The sequence below is a fragment of the Haliaeetus leucocephalus genome, unplaced genomic scaffold (assembly GCF_000737465.1).
Source record: "Haliaeetus leucocephalus isolate CR32 unplaced genomic scaffold, Haliaeetus_leucocephalus-4.0 Scaffold168, whole genome shotgun sequence".
NCBI classification, from domain to species: domain Eukaryota; kingdom Metazoa; phylum Chordata; class Aves; order Accipitriformes; family Accipitridae; genus Haliaeetus; species Haliaeetus leucocephalus.
The window spans coordinates 631,464-655,748 of NW_010972604.1; the positions used below are offsets into that span (position 1 = coordinate 631,464).

A 24,285-nucleotide genomic window follows, 5' to 3' on the forward strand; every position below is an offset into this window, starting at 1 on the left:
GAAAATTGGAAATTATGAAAGGGTTCAGCCAAGTACTCCTCTCCTCAAAATGTTACGATGGCATTCATGTTGAATTCAAAAAAAAGCTGGCAACTTTGAGAGAGATTGCATTAGAAGGGTCTCCTTCTAAGACAGAAAATCCATTTGCATCTCCATGGATTTAGAAGACTTCAGCAGAGACCAATTTGCTGCGGTAGTATTTTTTCAATTTTGTAAAAATAAATGTTAGCATTTAAAGGTCCCTTAGAGAGCAAAACAGCTGAACTAGGCTGGGACTGTTGGCTGTCTACCTTCTCCACAGAACACTTTCAGGCAGGGAGTTTATTTATGTGTTGAACCTAAACCCAAAAAAGGGAACTTCTGTTTGCAAATGTAACTACTCAGGATGTGACTGTAGTTTCCCAATATAGTCATGTGACCTGCTTTAGGTTTTTTGTTTTTTTTTGTTTTTTTTTTAAGACACTTCAGAAGAGCTAAATTCAGAAAATTTGGGTGAAACCACTCTGTTTTCAAAACTTCACAATGGCCTTACTAACAAGCTGGATATCAGTCCTAATGGCATTTCTTCTTCTCTTCCGTAAGTGATCCATCATATTTCTTTTCCATCCTTTCTGAGAGCTTTTTTTCCCTGAGCTTGGTGGGGTTATTTATTTCCCAGTCTAATTGTATGTATGTTGTTTAAAACTTTGTTTAGAACTCTGCTCCTTGGAGAAAGAACATTTGTTGAGACAGTGGGGTATTTTGCTGAGTTTTCTCGCTAACTTTTCCTTGGCTGAGTGCTAAGGGGTCAGCTATGCGCAACCCAGAAGACACCATTAAATTAAATACCTGCATCTTTACAGATGAGATGGCAGAGCTGTTGAGCACCCTGTTTGGCACTATATAGAAAACAGTACTTCAGTAGAGCATAAGGAAAAAGTTGATCTGTGTACATGCTATCTGCAAGCCACTTTTGGTCTCTGTGACTCTCACTTACAGGACTTTGATGCTCCTGACTCGCACTGCTTCTAATGCTTCCTGCCAGCCCAAAGCAGTTGTGTTTCTCACAACTTGCCTCTTATTTCATGGTTACTTCTTCACTGCACAAAGTGGGGGTGAGTGAGCCTCATGGATAGGAAGTGTCAGCAGGGGTCATATTAACATTGGGAGTAATGGGGGGGCTGGAGCTGGCAGCAGCTACAAAGACAGAAGTTTCATGGGTTACTGTGGTCTCCGGGACGGTAGGTAAGGGGGCAGGCACCCTCTGGTGGCAAAAGCCTCATCTTTACTGAATGAACAACTCCCACACTACCCTACTTTATGCAGAAATTCATAGAAAATCATCATCTACCCTTGGGGAATCCCACAAGGGCAGTTTGCCCCACCTGAGGCATGCAGACCAGCTACGCCAGCTTGCATCCACTGGATATCTCCTCCTGCGAGCAAAGCTATCCGTAGACCTACAGCAGTGCTCTATCCTCTTGTAGTTCTTCTCAGGGTACACATAGGAATATGTTACTCTCACTATCCTTTTTTGTCAGTGCTTCAAGCCCTCTGCACCTTTCTATAGGCAATTCCCAGAGTCCAGAGTAATGGAGACTGTCCACCACATAGGACATGGGTAACCAACCATTCTCACAGACGTGAAGTCAGCAATGCCTGCTCCTTAGTTACTTATTATTGTTCAAAAATCAAATGGCACAAGTTCCATTAATGCAGTAGCATTTGCTTACAGCAAAGAGATGCAGCAAGACATGTTCTACAGCAAAAGGCACTTTGCAATAGATACAAGGAAAATGCATTAACATGCCTCCAAGTGTCACATGAATAGGTGCAGGCAATGGCAAATCTATAGTCCTTGGATGGAGGGGTGCCTGGCAAGGACTAGAGCTCAAAGAATTCCTGTCTTCATGTAGGAGTGACTCCTCATCTACTACTACAAAGAAGGATTTTGCCTCTAATTTGGGGACTGAGGAAGGACCTCAGTTGCCTGGATGCCAACAGTGCCTATCTTATGAAATTTACACATAGCTGGGAATTTTGCTACACTAAATACCACCCAAAATACCTTTTTTTTTTTTTTTAATAATGTCTTTCAGGAATGGTTTCCAGCAGGATCATTGCTTGTAACCTCTTTGTTGCCTTGGGCATTCCTTATTTGACTCTCGAGTTGCTCGGACACCCGCTGTGAGCCATCCCTTTTTTCCCTACCTCTGGCTTTCACAGATACTTGCTTGCTTTCTCATTTGCTGCCCCAAAGATGAATAGCACTGAACCCCTGGCTACTGCAATGCCACAGAACCAGCCACTATCTGCTGCAATGAGGAGAAACCTGAGATGTGGGAGGAAGGGAGAAGAAAGTCACCTGAGATGTGGGAGGAAGGGAGAAGAAAGTCACATGGAAGCAGGAGGCAACAAGAGCAAAGGGACTAAGGCGAGTGCTGGGCACTGAGAAAAACAAGGCACATGTTGCTGTTTATCAATGCAGGTTATGGCTTGGAGTTGTTCACAGTATCTCACAAGGTGGGGGAAGTGAGCTATTCCTGCTCCCTGATCTTACACCCAAATTGCATTCTGCACCACTTCCTCACTGCGCTGACCTACGGGCAAGGCAATGCGCGAGCACAGTTATGTAGCAGAGGGCACATGGAGAACAGGACATCCCTCAGTGTGGCTCAGAAGCTGTTTTCTGCTTAGCCTAGCTCCATGCACAGCAGGTCTGAGGAGGGCTAGGTCTGCTGGGGGATTCACCAAGATCACAGACCAGGGGGTCCCAGCCTGGTGTATTTATTTGCTGGTCCATCACCTGCTCAGCAGATGTACCTTGTGGGAGGTAACCATACTGGCAGAGGACTGCAGTGGGCAGCCAGAAGCAAAAGCTTCCTTAGCTGCATGCCTGGCTCCAGCATACCCGACCGAGCCCAGCTCCTCAGGCAGGCTGCTGCAGCAGATTCACACTTACTCTTTCTCCATTCCCTCACCTCTAATGTAAGACCTGTCTAGTCTGCAGTCTCATCTCCGGACTTGCTGCCAACAACACAGGCAGAAAAGCTTTCCCCACCAGTTGGAGACACAGCCCATGCCTCCCACCAGCCTCCCAGTGCTGCCAGGGCTTTGGGGGGCACATCTCCATTATAGCACCAGTTGCATGTTGCCTCTGAGGCACACAGGAGAGTTGAGAAAGCACTGTCAGTTGCTTCAAGACCCTTTGAAAAATGAACCATGGGTCACTCAAGTATAGATATCAAATTCATCTGCAAGGCTCTTCCACACAGAAGCAAATATTCTCCAAGCCCAGAGGGTTTGTACAAGGCAATGGAGTTAGTCTAAACCCAGTATACAGAGACAAGGGGTCAGAAAGCTAGCACTGGGACTGGAGCACTGCAGGATTTGAGGCATCATTTCTAACCCCTCTGTACCAGGAGGTTTGTGTACATCCCCAAAAGATCTAAATTGAAGATCTAGGTCAAACAGCAACATGTATGTGTTTGACTTAGTCAATCCACTTCTTTCCACCTAAGAAGAAACTGAAACAAACAGAAGCTGGCTATCTAACACAGTCCTCAAAAGCAAACAGTATTTAAGCAGCATCCAGTAAGTGATATTAAACCTTAATTAAAACCATATTGAAAGTATGAATTGAAAATGTTCTCTCTAGTCCTGTGGGTTTTCAGAGATTTCCCTCCCTCCCTTTTTAAAAAGAAACTAATAATTTAATCTCAATATATTAAACTGACCTACATAAAATATTCCATGTAAAATATTATTTCTGCCATAAAACACATAATCTGTCACTGGTTTAATTCCATTAGAAAGCATACATTAAGGTCTATGTATTATGATCATTAGGATAATAAAAGTAATACAATATCACTTTTATTATGTTTGAATTTAAAACATTCTTCATGTGAGCACAAAGAATAATTAAGGGGATGGAAGAAAGGGTTTTTTTTTAAATTTATAATGAAATAAATTCACAGGCGAGAGCAAAGAGACTGGTTTTAATCTGGAAAATCAGGAGCTATGTTTTTTTTTACACCCACTGTGTAGTCTTAGACTTTTTTTTTTTAAATTTCCTTTTCTTTGTAACTTTGATCTTGGTCATTTAGTATAGCCAGCTTTTGTGACCATATCTGCAATTGGATTCCCCACCCCTCCCAACTCCCTTCTCAGAGTTTCATGGGGTTTTTGGAGAGAAAACATTTCTGCTTGTATAAAATAAGTTTCCAGACATTTTAATTATGAAGAAAAGTCTGGCAAAAAGGGTTGTTCAGCTCAGAATTATAGTTCCCAAAATACATTTGCTTTAAAACTCAAGATTTTTTTAAGCTCATCTCCAGATTTTTGAAGCTTGGTTTGTAATTTATGAAAATTTGGGATTAGAAATGTGATTTAAGACCAGGAAATAAAAATAAATCTTTTGTGAGCCACCCAATATATCAGATTTTTCTGACATAACCGTGGAAGCCCCAGAGCCCACACTCATCTTGAGAGAGAGTTTCATCAGTCTGAAAAGCAGACACAAGATGGATTTCTGTAAAGGTACCCAAATGGATGAATTTGGAGTGGGAGGACTATGCTTCAAGTTTAAAAGCAATCATACTTGTAGCATTCATTTTACTGGACAAGAAATGAAAGCACAGCCCCCAAAACCTCAAGAAGACAGAATTATTTCTCCACAAGAAGCAGAGGAGAGAAAGGAGAAGTAAGCTGGGACTTACAATGTTAGACACCTTAGCAGTAGGAAAACTGGATGCATTTAAGACCTTAAAATCCCACTAGAGTTTCAGTCAGACAATACTTCCTCACAATTCCCCACTACAGTGGGGAATGCCTATAAAAAGACAGTTATGTGCAAGACAGCTATCTTCCCACCAGGTCCCATATGTACTGTCACCCAGGCAGTGGATTGCCAAAGAGCAATAGCTGTAGGAGAGGACTTCATGTTCTGCCTGAAGCATGTACAGGAGACAAATTTCACAGCATGCTGGTTTAAAATGCAGGAGTCATGCCTGCCTTTAAAGCCTTCTCATGCTCCAGGCACCTCATGCAGCTACGTATCAGTTATGTCATTTGGAGCTACTTGAAAAGAAATATCCTTGCATGCCCACCACTGAAAAAAACTCCCAAACATTTGAGTGTACTTTTTTAGCCATTTCCAATAATAAGCAAGCAACATTAAAACTAAACATGACTGCTCTTTTTCTTGGTTTTGTTTGGGTTTTTTTGTTGGGTTTTTTTTTTAAGATTTTGAATCTGTTTCCCTCAAAAAGTATGTGGGAGTGGATTGTTTTCTTCAAAGCCACTCCCTTCTGAGGGCTTGAACACTCCAAGTATCAGGCAGCACAGCTCAGCGGCTTTATGGAGAAGGGGAAGGCTGGGAAGGTGTCCTTCTGATGAACAGGGACCTTGGCATGGGAGCCTCTGAAGAGGTTGCTTTCAGCCCATAACATTTTCTTGCAAGAGGAAAAGACTTTCTTCTCTGTCAGCAATAAATCACATTTTGAAGACTGGAACTTCAGGCAGGATTGGGATGCATGTTTTCTGGAGAGGGCTGTTGGGTGTACCATATCCTCTCTTGTTAGCACATCTTACTAGCTTTACTGCATCTGTAATTTTTTTCTTGATTTATAGCAACTTGTATTGCATGCAGCTCTCAGGCTCACAGTGAAGAAACTCCAGGTGGAAACAGTGCTAAGACAACATTAAATTTTAAAATTGTATTTTCTATTCTGTCCAAAAACTGGCATGTGGTGGCCACATTCCTAGGATGTCCTCATTAACTTGACTGATAACACTTCACTACTCCAGGAAGCCTCAGATCCTTTTTTAAGCTTTACTAGGATCAACCATCCCCTTGGAAACAGCCAGATATGGCATTCTGCTTGAATATAGAGCATTCTCCTTGATGTCCTAACAGGCTAAAATATTTTCATTTCAGATTTTTGGAGAGCAAAGGTCTATGCTTCTGGAAACTTAGAGGAGGAAATAGGTGAGTTCATGGTGAGATTTTCGCTTCCAGACAGGAAGTTAGGGGCAAAGCAAATATAACAAAAATGAATGTTCTTAGAAGACTAAGTAATTTTTATGTGAAGATAATCATCTGGTTGCATGTTTGTATTTTGCCTAGCACAGCAGAGTCCTGTTGTGTGACTGGGGCTTTTAAATTATTTTTAGGTAAATATAATGACCATAGGGAGGACAGAGTCTGGAACACAGATCCTGAACACAGGCACCCTCCTGCCTGACAGGTGAAGGTGGACTCTTATGTACAAACAGTGGTGCAAAAATCACAATATGGTTCATAGTTTACATGTAAAAATTCTCCTACTTCCTCCCAGTGAAGACTTATAGAGGCAGAATAGTCAAGCAAGGCAGAAGGCTGGAGACTGGGAGGTGGAGATGAAGCTGTGCATATGAAGCTATGGGAAGCAGGATGCAGAGTGGCAAGGGAGTGGGGATGAGGAATTTCACTTTGAGGGGAAAAGTAGAGCCCTAGTTCTAAAACTCAACAGAGACCTGCACACACCAAAGGATAAAGTTGTTCATTATCATAAACCAGAATTGAGCCCCTTAGCCACAGGTTCACAGGGTTTCATGATGTGCAGCAGGTTAAAAGTGTAGACTCTTCTCAGCTACCTAGTCTGGCTCAGCATTATAAGGCCCTTCTGAAGAATAAATATGATTTTTTTTTTTTTTTTTTTAGGGATTAATTTAAAATTTGGAAACTTTGTGTCACATCTGAAACACAAAGACTGTATTTATTACATAGTGGTTTATACTCACTGACTTGTTTTCAATTTTTGCAGATTTCACATATGTTATTATAGGAGTTACTCTGGGAGCATTTCTAGCAATCGCTTTTGTTGCAGTAATAATTTGCATGATCAAAAACCAAATGATTGACAATGTCTTTGGAGGTAAGAAAAAATACTCCTGATTTCTTATCCAGAGATCTAGATCTCCTTATATTCTGATACAGCAGATCTGAACTTCAGTGTTAGGAATTGTGTATGTACCACAGCTCTGGTTTTGCTGTGAAGAACTTTTAAGTGTCTGAAGTGCTGGAGTCCCTAGAATAGCAGATTCACATTTCAGTATAACCAACTCTGCTCTTTAGCCTTACAAGAGAAATAGAATTCACTTCAGCATACTGCCTGGGTATCTTAGAATAATTAATTTTTAAAACAAAATTCTCTCTATTCAACATAGAGCCTTGGATTTGCAGGATGGGCAAGAGGCTTGCTCACACTTCACAGCCAAATTTGCTATTTATTTCACTGATTCTGGACTTTTCCTACAAATGTGACTGACTAAGATACGCAGTTTCCATCAGAGTACATAGCAAAACTCTCTATAACTTTTCCACTGTGACTGATTTTCAAGTTGCTACAGGAAAGCATGTTTTTCATCTGAAACAGGCAAAAAGCTCTTTGGTCTAACATCATAACTGCTGGTAGCAACAGCTCCTTTTGACTTTGGACCAGCAGTTTACAACCCATGGTTTTGGATTCAAATCCAAAATCTTAAAGATAAACTGAATAATGCCCATCATTGCACTAGACAGAAGCTAGCGACAGGCAGAATTTGTCCCATGGGCCTCCCCAGAAGCAATGCTGATTCTTGGCCCTTCATCCTCCGCACAGAGCCTTTCTTACTTGACAGGACTCTGAAGTGCTTCACAGAGCACTGTAGAGCAAATATTGTGATAATTTCTTCCACTGCTGAATATAACTGTCATCTGCAGAATGAAGTAACAGCACACAGTAACAATCAACTGCAGTTGAGCTAGAAATAAAAATCATAGCAAAACCAATAGCAACAGATAGTGGCAATTGAGGAAATGCAGAGTCCTAACAGGTTGACCAGAACATCAGTATAAGCTGTTCTTTTTTGCAAAAAAGCGTCCTGGGACTTTACTAAGGCAAATCTTTGCAACCTACATTTTGCTTGGCAAGAGAGGCCTGTACTCCTAGTAGCACATAAAAATTTGGCTTGGAGGGAAATCACAGCAGAAAAGGAAGCAGTAAAGCAATCTCATGAAATAAGCGGGGAAATAATCTTTACTGAAAGAAGAGGGACTATAATAAGAGAGTTTGGGGACTGAAAACATTGCTTTCTGTATGGCATTTCCATGCTGAATTTCAAAAAAGCACCTTTGTGGCTCTGGTTGCATGCGAAGTACCAGCTCTTGCAGTCTACTTTTAAAAACAGGGAAATTCTGATAAATGTAGCCAGTTTCCACCATGACAATGAGTCGGACATTAAACAAGGAAAACGCAGTGAGAGAACTCAGTCAGGCTGCTACAGCACAGGACTAGGACCTGTTTGTTCCATCCACTGTATCCAGAAACATTTGCTTCTGTGGCTAGATCTTTGCAGTAACCTTACACAACAAATGAGAGGTAGCTTTCCAGCATCCAGAACTGTCTAGCCCTACTAAGTCAGCAATGTGCCATGACACACTGCTTCAGCAGTAGTCACAGACTCTTGCTTGGTAAAGAGGAGAGCAGAGTGGTCTCAACTATTAGACTTGGAGTGAAATAGACTGAGCTCTCTGGGCCCAGCACTGCTATGGTGAGCTCAGCCCATCAGCCATGACCCAATTCCATCCTATTTACAGTAAACACTGGTCTTTTAGAGCATAATTTTGCAAACAGACTCCCCAGGTACCACATGAGGCTACAAATGAAAATGGAATACCACTTCCTGGAAGACAAATAGCTGATGCTTTCTTTAGCAGGCCTAAAGGGAAACTGCTTCTGCCTCATTCTCATCAAGCATCTGCCCTCACAGTTGTTTCTCATGACACTCTGGGGATGTGCTACACTCTAACTCAATATAGCCAAAATATTAGCAAAGATACAGCTCTGAGAAAATTGACATGAGATATTCCAGCTGGAAGAATCAAGAAGGTCTTTAGGAAGGTTGCATGACACTACTAATATCAAAGAGTGTTGCCTTAGAAAGGATGGCTAGATCTTCACCTGCTGTAACTGTGTTCTCCTGGTTGCATCCTCACAACTTCTGAGCAGGCCTATCACCACTCTGTTCCTGGTTTCTTAACTAACCACATTTTCCTGTTCTCTCTTTAGACTCAGATGGCAAAATGGATAGAAGGTAAGACTCATTGCCCCATGGATTTTCTGAGGCAGTGTAATATACAAACTGTAATGTTTAACTCCCCTCTTTATGCATGATGCTTCCCCACAACTGTGATTTGAATGATAACACATAACACACATGCAAGCCTCTGGAGGACCATTATACGCAGTGCATCTAGTGGATCTGTGTGGAAAAAGGAAATTCCTTGTAACAGGATTTTGACATTTCAGAAATCCCAGCAGCCTGAGATTCTTTTAAAAAAGAAAATCCTTCAAACACTTTTGATTAAGCTTTTTTTTTTTAAATTTTGTACTATGTATTATAATAGCAAACTCATTAACAAAAAACATTTTTGAGGAATGAAAGCCAAAGGTCTTGTTTCAAAAGTGCTGAAGTTGGATTTTTTTTGACATTGCTAGAAATTTTCCATATTTTTTCCGAAACAGAGAGGGGAAAGAGAGGGGAAAGAGAGGGGAAAGAGAGGGGAAAGAGAGGGGAAAGAGAGGGGAAAGAGAGGGGAAAGAGAGGGGAAAGAGAGGGGAAAGAGAGGGGAAAGAGTAAACCAGGATAAATGGCTTCATCCAAGATTTCCCAGTTACTGTGTCTGGATCTCAGTTCTGAGAAGTCCCTTCACTTGAGGCTCTTACAGGTCAAGGTCATGCAGTGATCATTCCTGCTGGAAGGGATACATTTTTGCCCTTCACCTTCCTCCTCATCCAGAAACAGTAAGATCGTTTTAGGTTTTGAGCACCCGAGGTGTTCACAGGCAGAAGAGGCAACGCTAGACTGCTTAGGCAATGGCCACTCCTCAACTCCTCCAAGGACAGGCAATAGGGTAGAGATGTACAGGAGCAGGGGCTCTGGACTGCAAGTTGTTTGTTGGCTCATGGTAATCTACATATGTGGACACTTTTTTGTGTCCCTTTGAGACATTTTATGAGTGACTAAAAAGACCCAAACATTAATTAATCAGCATTTTCACAAACTGAAGGCAACAGCTGTACTCAATGATCTAAGAAACGGCTTTTGGACTCTCTCAGAGAGCTGGATAGAAGGATGTCCCCATCAGTCGTACCTCATAAAGAGAGCACAGCATATGTAAACACTCAGTTGAAGATCAAAGCAAGGGCATCCCTTGCAGCAAGTACTTCAATATCGGTTTTGCCTGTCCAACAGAGAAGGGCCCCAGCCGTGAAGCACCTGTCGTTTTCCCAGGGAGACACTTCCCCAACCTAACAAACACAGCTGTCACAAAACGTTTCCTTTCTAGTAACACTCTATTCTCTTACAAGACACTGACAATTTCTGTGTATTAACCTAAAAGAGATGAGGACTATTATATGGCCAGAAGAACAAACATACAATACCCAGTAAACTTTCTGGTGTATTAAGGACAGTATGGACAGTGCAAATGAGTGGGAAGGGCATGAGAAAGAGCTAAGCCAGAACAGAAACGCCAGGGACCCAAGTCAAGAGAAAAGGGAATAAAGGGAGGAGTGGGACAAAGACAAGAAGAGACACAGAAGGCAGTAGATTTACTGCCTGGGTGAAATGCAGGTGATATGATCTACAAACTGCTCCACTTTAGACTTTTCTGCCTCCCCTTGCTGTTTATTATGTGTGTTATTTTCCCTCAGAGACAGTTTGAACATCTACAATACCATCCTTTGATTTTTCTGAGGGAAGTGACTGACTTTGTCATGGCAGCAAAATTTAACATCTTTAATGATGACCTTACACTGACCTCTTTGATGATTCCTCATCCCAGTCTACAGGCGTTTGCTAAAAGGTAGAGTTTCCCACCTAATGCCAAAATTCTGGTCCTAAGGCTGGAAATGTGACACAATACACAAACTCTTTGTCTTAGAGCCACTAACACTGACCAGGGAGAGAAGCTGTAATTCCACAATGTTTGGGGGCAAAACTATGTATGTTAAAGATGACTTCTTTCAGTTAAGTAGAAAACAACTAGAAATCCACCATCGCTTCTTAGCAGTTGTACTTTGCAATTCTACTGTGGCACTGAGTAATTTACTAAGAAATCTTTGTTCTCATTCACTTCAGGGAATCTATGTATTACTCCTTGATGGATCATTAAGAGGTTCTATAATGCAGGTGTTAATCTGAGGAAACAGTATAGCCTTCTACTGGTCTTGAGGAAACTCTGACAGTAAAAATACTATGAGATCCATAGCAAACATTTAAACAGGTCCCTATAAACTAATACTTAGTAGGATTAGTGAAATGCAGATAGTCTTGAGATAACATCAGTTTTTAGCAAGGAAGTATATATGGTGCTTTGTTTTATACACAAAGCTATGCTTTTCCACATGTCAGATCGTTGATGCAGAACTAGCTTAGTTGGTTTTGCACCATCATTCTGCAACCTAAGCAATCTACTCACAAAGAATCAAAAGGAAACACAGCATACAGGAATCAATGTACTTTTTTATCTTTCCTCCTAACCTTCTTCAGGATAGGGCCTTTCCAGATGGTAGAGTTTGTGTTGACATGTTAAACCAGCCTATACTCGCTGGGAATATCTTAAAGGTTGGAACTGGACCTCTATAGCACAAGTAATAGCTGAATATGTGGTAGCCTTGCATAGGACTCTCGCCCATGTTGGCATCTCTTTGTTGTAGGACCAAACTTGACCCAAAGAATGGGGTTATATGCCGTGTTTTGGATTCCAACATTCTTCGCCTAACTGGGTGAGGTTGTATATCTCTGAAAGGAGATGTATGGGAGGTAGCTGTTCTTAACAGCAGCAACCAAAAAAAAAAATCCCCCAAACCCCACAAACACAAAGCCACCACAATCCCACCCAGTTTATTTCCTGAAAAGAGCATTGAAATATTACTCACGCTGAGTACTTGCACTGTAAGTGCTACAGTATTATAAATACCAAGGAGATTCCTCAAGAAAATCCAAGCTGTATGTTCTATTTTATCTGATTTATTTTTCCCCATAGGTCATAGGGGTAGTTGCCCATTTCTTCAGGTCACCAGAGAAGCATGTGATAATTAGGTCTAAACTGATTTTAGCTACTTGCTTCAATTCCCTGGGGATTTGAATTCATGGCACTTTTAGGCCAGTAGCTAGTCCTAGAAAACCCTTTGATAAAGCAAAGTCCATTATCTAAAATCACCTGATTTACTCCAACTAATCATACAGCCACGCTGAATCCCTCAGGGATACAGGCAACCTGAAACCTTCAGTGATAATTAAGATAGCACTCCTTTAGGATCAGAGAGAACTGGCATATCTTCTGCAGATAACTTCATTTTCTGCTTGACCAGTGATGATTATTAGTGTTTGTTCAGGAAAAATCCTAATCCAACTGATAGAGCCTTCAACAAATCCATCTTCAGCCAAATCTTGTTTTAAAATTCACATCATTATTCCCACAAGCACCTCAAGCCACTCAATAATTTCTCTCCCTAGCTGGGACATACTCTGAGTGGGTGTCACCCAGCACAGTGTGCCATCATAATCGATGGAGTTATTCAGCCTCATAACCAGTTGAAGGCCTTGATGCAGATAATCTTTTATGCTAGAACGCTGAATAGCTGGTACGGAACCTAACCAAGACAATGCAAGAACAGGTTTCCACTAAAATCAGGAAGCATTCTGATGAGTCCCCCTTGATATTTTCCCAAATACTTAAACCAGAAGTGTTTCTATACCCACATGACACTGACAGCTCATTGTGAAATAATTAACATCATTTACCACTTTATTTAGTCAGGTATATAACTTTAAGATTTAAACAATCAATTCTTAATGTGATGCCCTAAAAGACAATGGGATATTTACTAACACTTGAGAAGAGAGAGAGGCTTGAGGCAAGCTTCTGTCAGTTAACAAAACAGTAATTTAGATGTCAACTGACAATTATTCAATGTCCTCTTTTTTAATTAATAGCTCATGTCAGTTTCAAACGCCATCTTGGTGCAAGCTTGGTAAATTATATGCCTAAAAATTTCATGCAAGTTTAATGTATTAATAAAAATGTCTGGGCACATTTAATGCTAGCAATATTTTGAGTTAACTACAGTGCATGGCAGCCAGATTTATTTTGACAGAAGGAGGCAAAGAAAGAGGCATACAGAGGCAAGGAGAAGGATGGAGAGACAGAGAATGTTTACTAAAAAGGAAAAGGTACATATTTTAAACCTGCAATAGCAAAAAGGCATCTGTTGCCTCAACACATCCTGGGCAACAGCACACAACAAAACTCCCCATGCTACTCACTGGGTTCTAGAGGCCCCTAGGTAAATCACTCAGCAGGAGATCAGGTTTTAAATGCAATACACAAGTCATTCTGATGTTTGATGGAGGAGAGAAGGAGCTTGGGAGCTGCATCAGCCAAGTGCTAAGCATATCAGTGATCTTCTTTTGCTACCCAAAGCATCATCTATATGTTCGCTTGTATTTTCCCACTTGACTCCTTCTAAAGGGACTGACTTCTCTTTCCTTTGCTAGGCTATGCTTGGGAAACAAGGTACTCCTGAGAATCAGAGCATTCTTCAGGCAAATGGAAGAGAGTTTAGAATGTTATCGCATGTTGAAAGCCTCCAGTCTCCTCATTGTTTAACTCTAAAAGCAGCGCCATGGATTACATAGGAGGTGAAATCATCCACTTGGAAAATATAAACATCAGAGATGGATGGCATGGCAAAGACTAGGTGTGGGCAATCATATGCAAGTTTGAAAGTTGAGCTGCACTTTCTTCCAACTAGCAGAACTGTCTCAGCCTAAACATTTCAGCCAAGAACATTTTTCCTAGCATTTTGTCATGTTTGGGTCTGTAGCCAGCTGCACTGACAGGCAGAGATAGTGAACAGGGTCTGATCTAACAATTTCATATCCTTCAAACAGGTTTAAAGTCAGATAGAAAGAAAAATCTCTTGTTTTGGAGAGGAGAGCAGTTCTTTCTGATCTAAATAATCCAAACTGGTCTGTAATACTGTGAACTGCAGAATGCATCATTTACAAAACAGGAAGTAGGCATGAGTCGTATCACTGATACTATCAGCTGCAAATGAGAGACACAACCTGTCTAATCACCAGAGTCTGAGCTCATAAATAAACTTAACTGGAGACTTGGTTTTGATGCTAAGGTACTTAAGAAAGCCACAGGTGTGAGTCCTTTGGAAAACAGGCCCAAAATTTACAAATCAAAGTGCATAAGTGAATACACATTCAAAGAAAAGAGATTTTGGCTTTGTCTGAACATGTCACTGGAAGAGTGGTGAGCATGGAAAAAGAATCAAGATCTAGAACACAGCTTGAGTAGGACGCTGGGCATTGAAATGCATTGCAGTGACTCAGATACTGTATCAACTATTCACACATTACACTATACATTCAGTCTGGAGCCAGGGAGCGATACTGTCTCAACTGCTCTACTATCGACTGAGATCATATTTGCTTAAGATGCAAGCACATACTGCTGTTCTACTATAGCCAAGTTCAATGGCAAAAGTACTTGAAATAGCATGATGCTAAAAATAAATCTGCAAAGGAATTATCTTTATCCAGTTCTTAATCAGAGTAGCTAAGATGTCCTCTCCACAGAAGAAGATTTTTAAATGAAGAGAGCAGGAAACAGGGATTGGTGTGGGTTATTTTAAGCCATGTTACAGAAACTTTTGTGATTTTTAACTACTTTTCAATGAAGTAATTCCCTCCTGTGGAAATACGTCAGACTCGGAGACAGATTTTTCTATGCACTGACCTGACTTTAAGAGTACATTTTCCCAGCCTGGAGATACCTGGAATGAGGCTAGTTCATTCTCCACATTTCATTCAAGTTGTGGCCTTCCTGCTAAGACCCCCATTAAAAAGTTAATATAGGATTTGTTTGGACACCTATGCAGAGGTGAAGTCACCTATGAAATCAATGACACATTACACAAAATATGTAACCACTTAATTGTCTATCACTACAAAGCACTAACAAACATTGTCAACTGCCAATGGATATGAAAAAGCACACATTTTCCTAGGCATAAATCTACGTCTGTCATATGCCCCCAGGAGATGGACACTATAACATCCCATCTTCACCTGCAAGATTACAGTCTCCACCTTCCAAGTTTCCTATTGCTTAGACATGCTCCCTCAGTTGCTGCCCCGCTGTCTTTTGTCTTTCTAATTCACCTCTTCCAACACATGGGATGCAAGTAAGAAGTACAGGCATAGGAAAGGAATTTGTTAAGCAGTCACTGGTATTCTGAGGAAAGCGATGGAGTGTCACCAATCTTACCAGAAGACAAGTCTTGGTATGGAATGGTTTGAAAAGGTGAGTTGGCTTAGCCTTTCACACAGAGTCCCAGCTGCTCAGTCTCTTCCCAGCCTGGCCTTCAAACGTGTAACAATGAAGAATCCTAATTTTCAAAAAGTACTTTCTTCTTTAGATGTAATAGATGACTCTGCCTACCATTCACTCAAACTGCAACTGACTCAAATTGCAAACTCAACTCACTAGCCTTGCAAAAAAGAAAAAAAGAAAAAACCAAACAAACAAAAAAAAAAAGAGAGAAAGAAAAACCCCAACAAACAGTGACTTATGAAATGGAAAAGTTATCAGAAGCCATTCAAAACTATTGGCACTTGATGGGTTTCTCATGGGCAGTCCTTCCTGAGGCATCTCATATTTCTTCATTAGCAGAACAGTGCCTGGAACAGACTGAATCCTCCAAGATGTTTTTCAACAACAAATATAACAAACAAGAGCTTCAGCTGTCAGAAACTGGAGCTGCCAGAAACACACCTGGCAGAAAGCAGCTCACACTGCAGCACGGATGGGCCTCCCTGGCACAAAAATCACTTCATATAGTCCCACAAAGGCACACCCCAGTAGATCTGCCCCAGCCGCACCACTTAACTCCCTTTCCCCACTCAGCTCAGTTTTGCCCTTGTTGTGTGCAGCCATGGCATTCCTGCCATAGAAAGAAAACATTGTCTGGTCTGGAAAAAGCAAGGTTGAGCAGAGGGATATGGGAAAGCAGAGAAGAAAAAGCACTGGAGAACATATCAAAAAGCTTCAGACTCTATCCAGCTTTCACCTGCCTACACCCATCATTGTAGTTGATGGAAATGGCAGAGCCCTGTTGCCTCCTAGTCCATCTATTCTCCCATCTCCATCCTGGCTATCTTTCCCAGTGCCCACTGGGCTTTCTTCATCCCCCTTCTGTAGCCTGCGGGTGTCTGTTTCTTCCCACGTGGAGGACTAGAAGTGGTGGTGCTTATACAATACAAAGTATGCCACAGCTCCCCCCATACCTTCCAGACCACTGCTTTTGGACAGACCAACTGCAACCCTGTCCTTGCTCTGGGCTGAGCGCACCCTTTGGCCTTGAGTCTTCATCTTTCACAGTTCCATTCCCATGTCCCCCAGGTATCTTCTGGACTTGCAGAGGAGGCAAAACTGAGTTTTAGTGCTACAGTTCCTCCTTACAGGAGCTGTGACCAGTTCAAAGTAGCTTCATGCATGGTCATAAAGCATCTTGCAACAACAGAAGTGAAGCATCAAAGGGAAAGAATCAGCCGTACCCTACATGCACCCCTGTTCTCTCTAAATCCCCGGTAATCCAGACAGCTTCCTGGATTTCTTCAGTAATCCTCAATTTCCTTAGAGCCACTGAGTTGCCTGCATCCATCTTTGTTCTACTAAAACAAGCCTCTTTTTCCTGTTTCCTCTCCCAGGCATATTCCTTTTAAACTATGACAGTCAGTGTCGCCTTCTTGGATCTGGAGAAAGTCAGTCATGTAGATTCAGCCGAAATTTGATATCTCTGGGGTCAAAGACTTGAATGTTTTCTCTTAACATCCCTCAGCTATATCCTAAGCTGTTCTTTCACTTGCCACTCCTTTTCTTTTTTCCTTGTTTTTTCAAGCAGCCCTTCACAAGGTCTTTCATTCTGTCAACTAATACATGCTACAAACAACCCAATCATCAGGTCAATATAAAGTTTTCGTAACTTTCTAGAGGCTTAGAAATAAGGAAAAACAGAGCCAGCAAAGACACTTAGCCTCCTCCATGATCTAAATAAGCCTTGCAAAAAATCAATCAAAAATTATTCCTTTGCGGTCTGCTTTGACTGCAGAGCCTTCCTTCACATTGGCCACCATGGCCAAATATCAGTAGTGATCAACTATTGGGAGAATGGGAGTGGAAGACAGCTTGGAGAGCTACAGTCCTCTTACGCAGAAGTGCATTTGCACTTCGCTAAGGAGCAGATACAACCTGCACAAGATGAGTCTGGCCTTGCTGATACACCAAAGCAGGCCCAATTCCTTGCTCAACACTGTAGGGATTAGGGTGGCTGATAGACTGAAGGCTGTATTCACTGCCTTAGGTTTTCTCAGTATGCATCCTGGGAACTGAGTTTAATGAAAAATATTTAAAAGCTGCACAAATGCCATAATAATGCATGCTATTGCAAATAAGCGTAAGTATGAACAGAGATGACCGAAACAACTCCATGCATGTTTGTGTAAATGTTAAAAAAAATGAGCAAATGATCTCAGCAGAAATGGCTGTCTCAACTCCTTGCACAAACACATTTGCAGAAACAAATTGTAATTCCCCATTCTGTGTTGAGGTGTCGTGGTGTAACCCCAGCCAGCAACTAAGCACCACGCAGCCGCTCACTCACTCTCCCCCATCCAGTGGGATGGGGGAGAAAAATCGGGAAAAAGAAGTAAAACTCGTGGGTTGAGATAAGAACGGTTTAATAGAACAGAAAAGAAGAAACTAATAATGATAATGATAACACTAATAAAATGACAACAGTAGTAATAAAAGGACTGGAATGTACAAATGATGCGCAGGGCAATTGCTCACCACCCGCCGACCGACACCCAGCCAGTCCCCGAGTGGCGATTCCCTGCCCCCCCACTTCCCAGTTCCTAAACTAGATGGGATGTCACATGGTATGGAATACACTGTTGGCCAGTTTGGGTCAGGTGCCCTGGCTCTGCCCTGTGCCAACTTCTTGTGCCCTGGCTGGGCATGAGGAGCTGAAAAATCCTTGACTATAGTCTAAACACTACTGAACTACTGAGCAACAACTGAAAACATCAGTGTTATCAACATTCTTCACATACTGAACTCAAAACATAGCACCGTACCAGCTACTAGGAAGACAGTTAACTCTATCCCAGCTGAAACCAGGACATGAGGCAATGGTCACCAGTGACCAGAGCAATGAACTGGCTTTTCTACCTGGTTCTGTCACTGTCCTGTCTAGCCAAACTTGTTCTTCTGAACAACCTTGGACAAGCTACTTTAGCTCAGGTTGCCCTTTCCATAAAATGAAATTAATCTTTATATCACACACTTCAAAACCAAGGACACTAAGCTTTGCACTGTGTTGGGAACACCAGGCTTTAAAAAGCAGCACTAAGACACTCTGTAGGTACTGTCAGGCTCTCAGATCCTCTTAGAACCATTCCTGAATGGAGGGAATACTTCATGTACAGACATATACGCACACAGAGACAGTTTTTTATATATACACATACGTATAGCCCAGACTGTTAGGGTGAGATTAATTCATTAAACCTGTTTCCAGGATACAGCATACTTCACTGATACCAGCTACCAGCCTGACAGGCAGAGCCACACTTCTGTCTATTTTTTGCTCCTCCCTGGCCACTCTCCACATTCCCTGGGAGAGCATCTGGCCCAGGACGCCTGTGCTCCCTTCAGATCTAGGGCTGCATTTGTGGCTGACCTTTTCACAGCTGCCAAACAGGGAGGAATCCTTACTCCTTCCTACCCCTCTGCACAACTTCTTGAGGCTAGTCTTGAATAGCTCTAAATCATTTGATTTTAAGAGTTGGTCTCAAACCTGCTGAGTCAGGAGAATTCTTTCCTCATAATACTCAGACACCTGTCAGAGGCAATTCCTTCCACAGCCATCGTGGTCTCTGCTGGCAAACTTGCTGGTGCCACTGATTCCAGCAATAAATGAGTAACCTTACCATTCCCTGGAGCTGCTGCGAGTCTGGATAAAAAAAAAAAATCAGAAATATTTCTGGAGGAGTACCCTCTTCATTCCTGTCAACAGACACCCAGGGTAACTTAAATATTAGATGCCACCAAGCAGAGAGCTTCCTGCTCCCAGGCAGCACCCATCTGCCATCCAGACTGAGTATTTTTATGTTGACTAGGGCTTGTCAGAGAGGTGACAACATGGGATTAGCTAGGAATGAAAGCTGCTATCATAGCTAAAGGACAGCTTAAAAACAAAACAAGGCCTCCTGACGCAAGAGACTCAAAGTGCCACAGGTCTTAGCCAGAAAAGAACAGAGTCAAATCAGAGCTCCTGCATATTCCAACTCACAGAATTTCCTGTATCCAACTGAATTTCTGGACAAGTTCACACTAAACATATGAAAAATAAATCACTGATTCCAGATGGACTCCTAGGAGCCTTTTTTCAGTGACTTCTCAGAAAATAAGATTATTTATAGATCCTTTTTTAAGATCATGTACATAGTCTGTCAGATCATTTTATTTCAGTTCCCTGATCTCTTGCTCTCCAAGAGCTCTGCCTTGAAGGACCTGTACTAGGTATCAGCAAAGCTAAGTTTGTTTATCTTCTGGTTGTTGCTTATAACCACCCACCTCCATATTCCATGTGCACTTTACAGCCTGGTGTCAGGGAACAAATAGCAAGCTGAAAGAAATGAGCAAGTATCACACAAAGTGATGCTGACTTCTCCCTTGTAGGCTGCAAATGCTTGGGGATCCATGGGGTATTTATCATGGGTTCACAGAAGTTTATGGGCTTAAAAGCTTTCCATACATGTTTAAATTAGGCTTAAAAACACTTCACAGAGGCCCACAGCTTCAATGGAAAATTTGTATGGACTTGTAAACAGAAAAATACAAAATCACTGGCTGAAAAGTAACTAGGTTACTTTTTGTGCATTAAAAACAACACCTGGCCCACTCCCGAATCTGATTTACTACACAGACATTGAAATGCTTGTGCTGGCACAGGAGAGATGGAGGAAGGGGCCGGGAGCTGGAGACAAGTGCAGAAGAATAAGTACCCCTTTAGGTGGAAATGCTGTTTTTAAAGTGTTTGTAAACTGGTTCCTCTGAGTAAGCTTCCACGACTCCCTGGAGGAGAGCAAAGCGTGGGACCAATGGAGCCTCCCATGTCCAGAGACACTCCTGCTCTGCTTCCCACTCCCTGCCAGCACAGCCACACGTTCTGGTCAGGCAGTCACGCATCTCCACTGCCTCAGGGAACTGGCCTTGCCAAAAATCTATGCAGTATAACATAAAAATCATTTTCAGAGAGATCAGGCTGTTCAAGGACATCTGGCACAAAGGAAGTAGTAAAATATTACAGCTGAGGTGCTGGACAAGGCTGGACCATCTTTTCCTGAAGCAACTGGCATTGTCAACAGTGGGAGGGCTGCCTGAGGGCACCAGCAAGAAAGCCACTCTCTTTAGGTGACTTACTGATTATGTTGAGCTACATGGAGAAGAGCACTCGCCTTGCAACCAGTCTCTTCTTTACTCTTTTTGTATGCAGAGAATTGAGTATTTAGGATTAGCAGTGCCTGCCACAGGCATGCAGTCACTTAGGAATGGTGCTGAAAGACAATGCCCTTCCCAGCAGTTCCCTGCCACCTTGTTCTCCTCTGACACAGGCAGGGTAAAGGGATCAAGTAAGCATCCCTGAACCTAATCCATAGATTTTTTTATTTATTTTTTTTTTTTAATGACTACAGTTCCAGGCAGGCAGAAATTCATGTAACATAGTTCACATGCTTAAATCTGTGTTATTTTGTGTGAAGAAATTTTGATAAGTTCATAAGCGCAGCCCATATCAGGTCCCCTGATTATGTTTTGAAATGCCTATCCTTTCTGGGAAAGAGCTACCACAAACCATTTGGAAGAAGCTGAAAAATACTGCTGCATAACCATGACATCCTGGGTAACATCAGAACTGTGTCACTAAAAGAAATTCCTTGTGTCTGCAAAGTGCCAGACTGGTGCAGGCAAAAGAAGGCCAAGACAACCCCCGGATACCTCCAGTGTGGTCACCAGACTGCAGGCAAGCAGGCTGGCAGCAGGTGCTGGCCAGCTTCCCTCCTCGCACTTCAGCAGACACCTTCCCTGGATGCTCTGGAAGCTCCCTGAAGGCTGGGCAAAGCAGGCAGTATGGGAACCTAGCTGTGAAAGCACTGCAGGAAAGTGCAGGCACTGCCACCTTATAGAGCTATGCTGACTCACCCCAGTCCCAAACTGGAGAAAGAAATAAGCGAGGAAATGGAGCAGAACAGAAAAAATCCCTTTGATTCCAGCCTATATATGCCTCACCATATGCTCTCCCGTGGACTGTATGCCCAGTTCAAACTAGAAAGATGAGAATAAGGTCTCAACTCTTTCTTACAGACACCAATGGTTAGTGAAGTGAATTTCGCATGAACAGAAAATTTCAGCACAGCTTTCTAAAAGACACATGTGGCAACATTTCTCAGAGAAGGAAAAAAGACTGAGGCAAATTACAAGCAGCACGTCCCTGCCTGCCAAATCTCCTGCGAGTTCTTTCTTTAGCAAAGTCATCGGAAAATGCTTAAGTAGTATTGAAGGAAAGGGACTACGATGAATACCATTTCCCAGTGGAGTCATGAGATCTAATATAAACAAGCTGAGGGCCGCAAGGCAAGGAAACATCTTATTTCCAAGCTCTAACGCTAGATGGAGTAAAACTGAATAAAAGATTAAGAGCAGTGAAGAAAAGAGAAAGGCAGAAAAGTTCCTGCATTTCCAACTCCTAACATGTTGCTTCTTTGCATTCTCATCTTTGATTACTGCTCTGAAAGTCACAATTAATGTCACTCTCTATACTTTGCAGGTCGAACATGGGATCGAGCCAAAACAGGTACGTTCTGGGGGAAGGGGGAGTCTGGTGGAGCAGGGAGGTGAAGTGACAGTGCTAGGCAGACACACAGAAGTTGTAAAGGCACATCCACCTAGGTAAAGGGAAAGGTCGCACAGCAATAAAGGCTGTGGGATTACCCTGAGTTCCTACTGACAGCCCAGATCTGCCAGACATTCTGCATCACCTAAGGTAAGTAATTTAACTGCCTTGTCCTCCAGCTTCCCAGTTGTATACCTGGAATACCCTAACACAAGGCCCAGGCATACTGCAAGGCTCTCTGCCCTATGCAGCTGCAACGCAGCTGCCTCCACATTAGCAGGTACTCCAGGTAGTAAGCTCTTGGAAAGATGCAGCCACAATATGGATCCAGGAGCTGCTCGGCTGCTCCCCACTCATGTGGCAGTGCAATACTGGGAAGCGGCCCAAATGACAATAATCCAGAGTCTGCAATATACGGAGCAGTTCTTATAGTAGGATGCTGCCCTAAAATGCATTACGTGCTGCTAGTGGATTGCTACCTGGCAGTGAAGCAGACATCTGGGAGTCACCACAACAGCCAGACTCATACCTTTGTCCTGTTAATTCACTTAGGAAAAACAGATACCTCCAAAAATACAAAGAAATATCTAGGAAAAGAAAAGTTAAGTGGGAGGAACTTCATGAATGTAATTCCAGCAGCTCCATTAATAATTTTCTAGAATTCCTGTAATCTTTATCTGGGTATCTCCCAGCTCAGCTTTTACAATGATGCTGTGGATCATCCCCAGTAAAAGCAAAGCTAGAAAGTTATTGTTAACTGTGATCTTTCTTTCTTTTCAGAGATGACATCAATGTACTAGGAAAACAAAGTACAAATGATCAATAATCCTTTTGGAATCAACAGTTACCTGATCTGAGGATCAATAGAAGTCTCTTGTGCACAGGCAGGAATCTCACCAATACCAATTCCTTTCTTTGTTCTTTAATTGAAAGACTGATTGATTGATTACAGGAAGAGCTTATAGTGCATGCTAACTTCAATCACCTGCACACAAAAAGCCTGCAATCCCCAACAGCATGTATATGAAGGAAATGTATAGGTAAAATAAAATAGATGAGCTCTGCTCATTAATAGATCCTGTTTAGTCTGTGATAAGCATAGAATTGATTTCTAAAATCAATTAAATACAGGGTAATCAAAAAGGTAGAAACACATTTCAGCAGCAGAATTTATGGTCATGCCCGTATTTCAAGTTAGGTAAATAATGACGGAAGTAACTTTAAAAATCATTAATTTGAGTCTGAAATAAAACAAGGTTTCTCAGGTTCTTTGGGAAATACATGTTTTGTGTTAATATGACAACATTTCATTCACACTGAAGTTACATTTTTTTTTAGCTTTAGAACTGATGTCTTTTGTTTAACTGTTCATGGCAATGCTAATTTCAGCTATTTAAAATGAATTATGGTCATTTAAAATGAAAAACTCCTTTTTTAAATAATGTTTTTCATGTTTCGTTTTTAGAACATTGAAATGAAAACAGTTTTGTATACTAAAAAAACCCAACATTTCTGGACATCTGAAAGAAAACATTTCATGTCAACTTTCTACAAACAAGCTAATCTGACATTTCCAAAATTCACCCATCCCTATTTTTTTATTATAAAACAATGCACTAAGTTCAATCAGAAATTGTGAATAATTTCAGTCTCCCAGCCCCTTCAATCTTGTTCTAGCCTTATATATTCTGTTGAATTTGATTTCATCAAAATTGCTTTGCCTGGCTCCAGTTACAAACTTCTTACAGTGGAAGTAACAACAAGAAAAAATAGAGCTTTGTCTCAGAACTTTTAGAATAGTTTAAATAATTTAAAATTGTTTAAACCAAAGTTATTTTGTAAACACATCCCAGCTTTTACCAAAGCTGTGAGCCCATTGCTTTGGTCTTAGTTGAGAAAATAATGCTATGGATTCTATTCTGTTTGTTTAAATCCACTTCTTTCAAGAATGTTTTATTATAACAGTTATTGTCATCCCAAGGTGCAAAAAAAGCAGAAAGATTTTTGTATTTCAAGCCCGGCTTTCCTTTCAGCTTGTGAAGACAGGGCAGCAAATGTCAGCTGTGGGAGCTCTGGGCACACTGGTCTAGCAGCAATGCCATGCTGGGCATCCTCTGCTGTTCCTACAGCTCCTCTCAGGAAACCCAGCAGGACTCAAAGGCTTGAGAGCCTCAGGTAGATGGCATGCACAACATTACGTAATATCACAGTATTTCACCAGCATAGCTGTTATGTCATTGCA

The 24,285-nt window shown here is 41.8% G+C and overlaps 1 protein-coding gene across 1 annotated transcript; it reads left to right on the plus strand.

The window, feature by feature from the left end:
• The first annotated feature begins 487 nt into the window (after positions 1-487).
• LOC104829316 (putative uncharacterized protein C10orf128) lies at positions 488-23,325 on the plus strand. The gene is made up of 6 exons (XM_010563472.1): positions 488-577; positions 5,921-5,971; positions 6,789-6,899; positions 9,075-9,099; positions 21,978-22,004; positions 22,824-23,325. Exons 1-6 carry the CDS (start codon positions 523-525, stop codon positions 22,867-22,869), a joined length of 315 nt encoding a protein of 104 aa, XP_010561774.1. The 5' UTR covers positions 488-522; the 3' UTR covers positions 22,870-23,325.
• Positions 23,326-24,285: the final 960 nt, after the last annotated feature.

What these genes read in the sequence shown, in the direction of transcription:
- LOC104829316 (XM_010563472.1), top strand. Translation starts at nt 523, where the DNA reads ATGGCCTTACTAACAAGCTGGATATCAGTCCTAATGGCATTTCTTCTT. An exon ending in GATTGACAATGTCTTTGGAG is followed by an intron (nt 6,900 to 9,074) that starts GTAAGAAAAAAT and finishes TTCTCTCTTTAG; the next exon opens with ACTCAGATGGCAAAATGGAT. An exon ending in GATGGCAAAATGGATAGAAG is followed by an intron (nt 9,100 to 21,977) that starts GTAAGACTCATT and finishes TATACTTTGCAG; the next exon opens with GTCGAACATGGGATCGAGCC.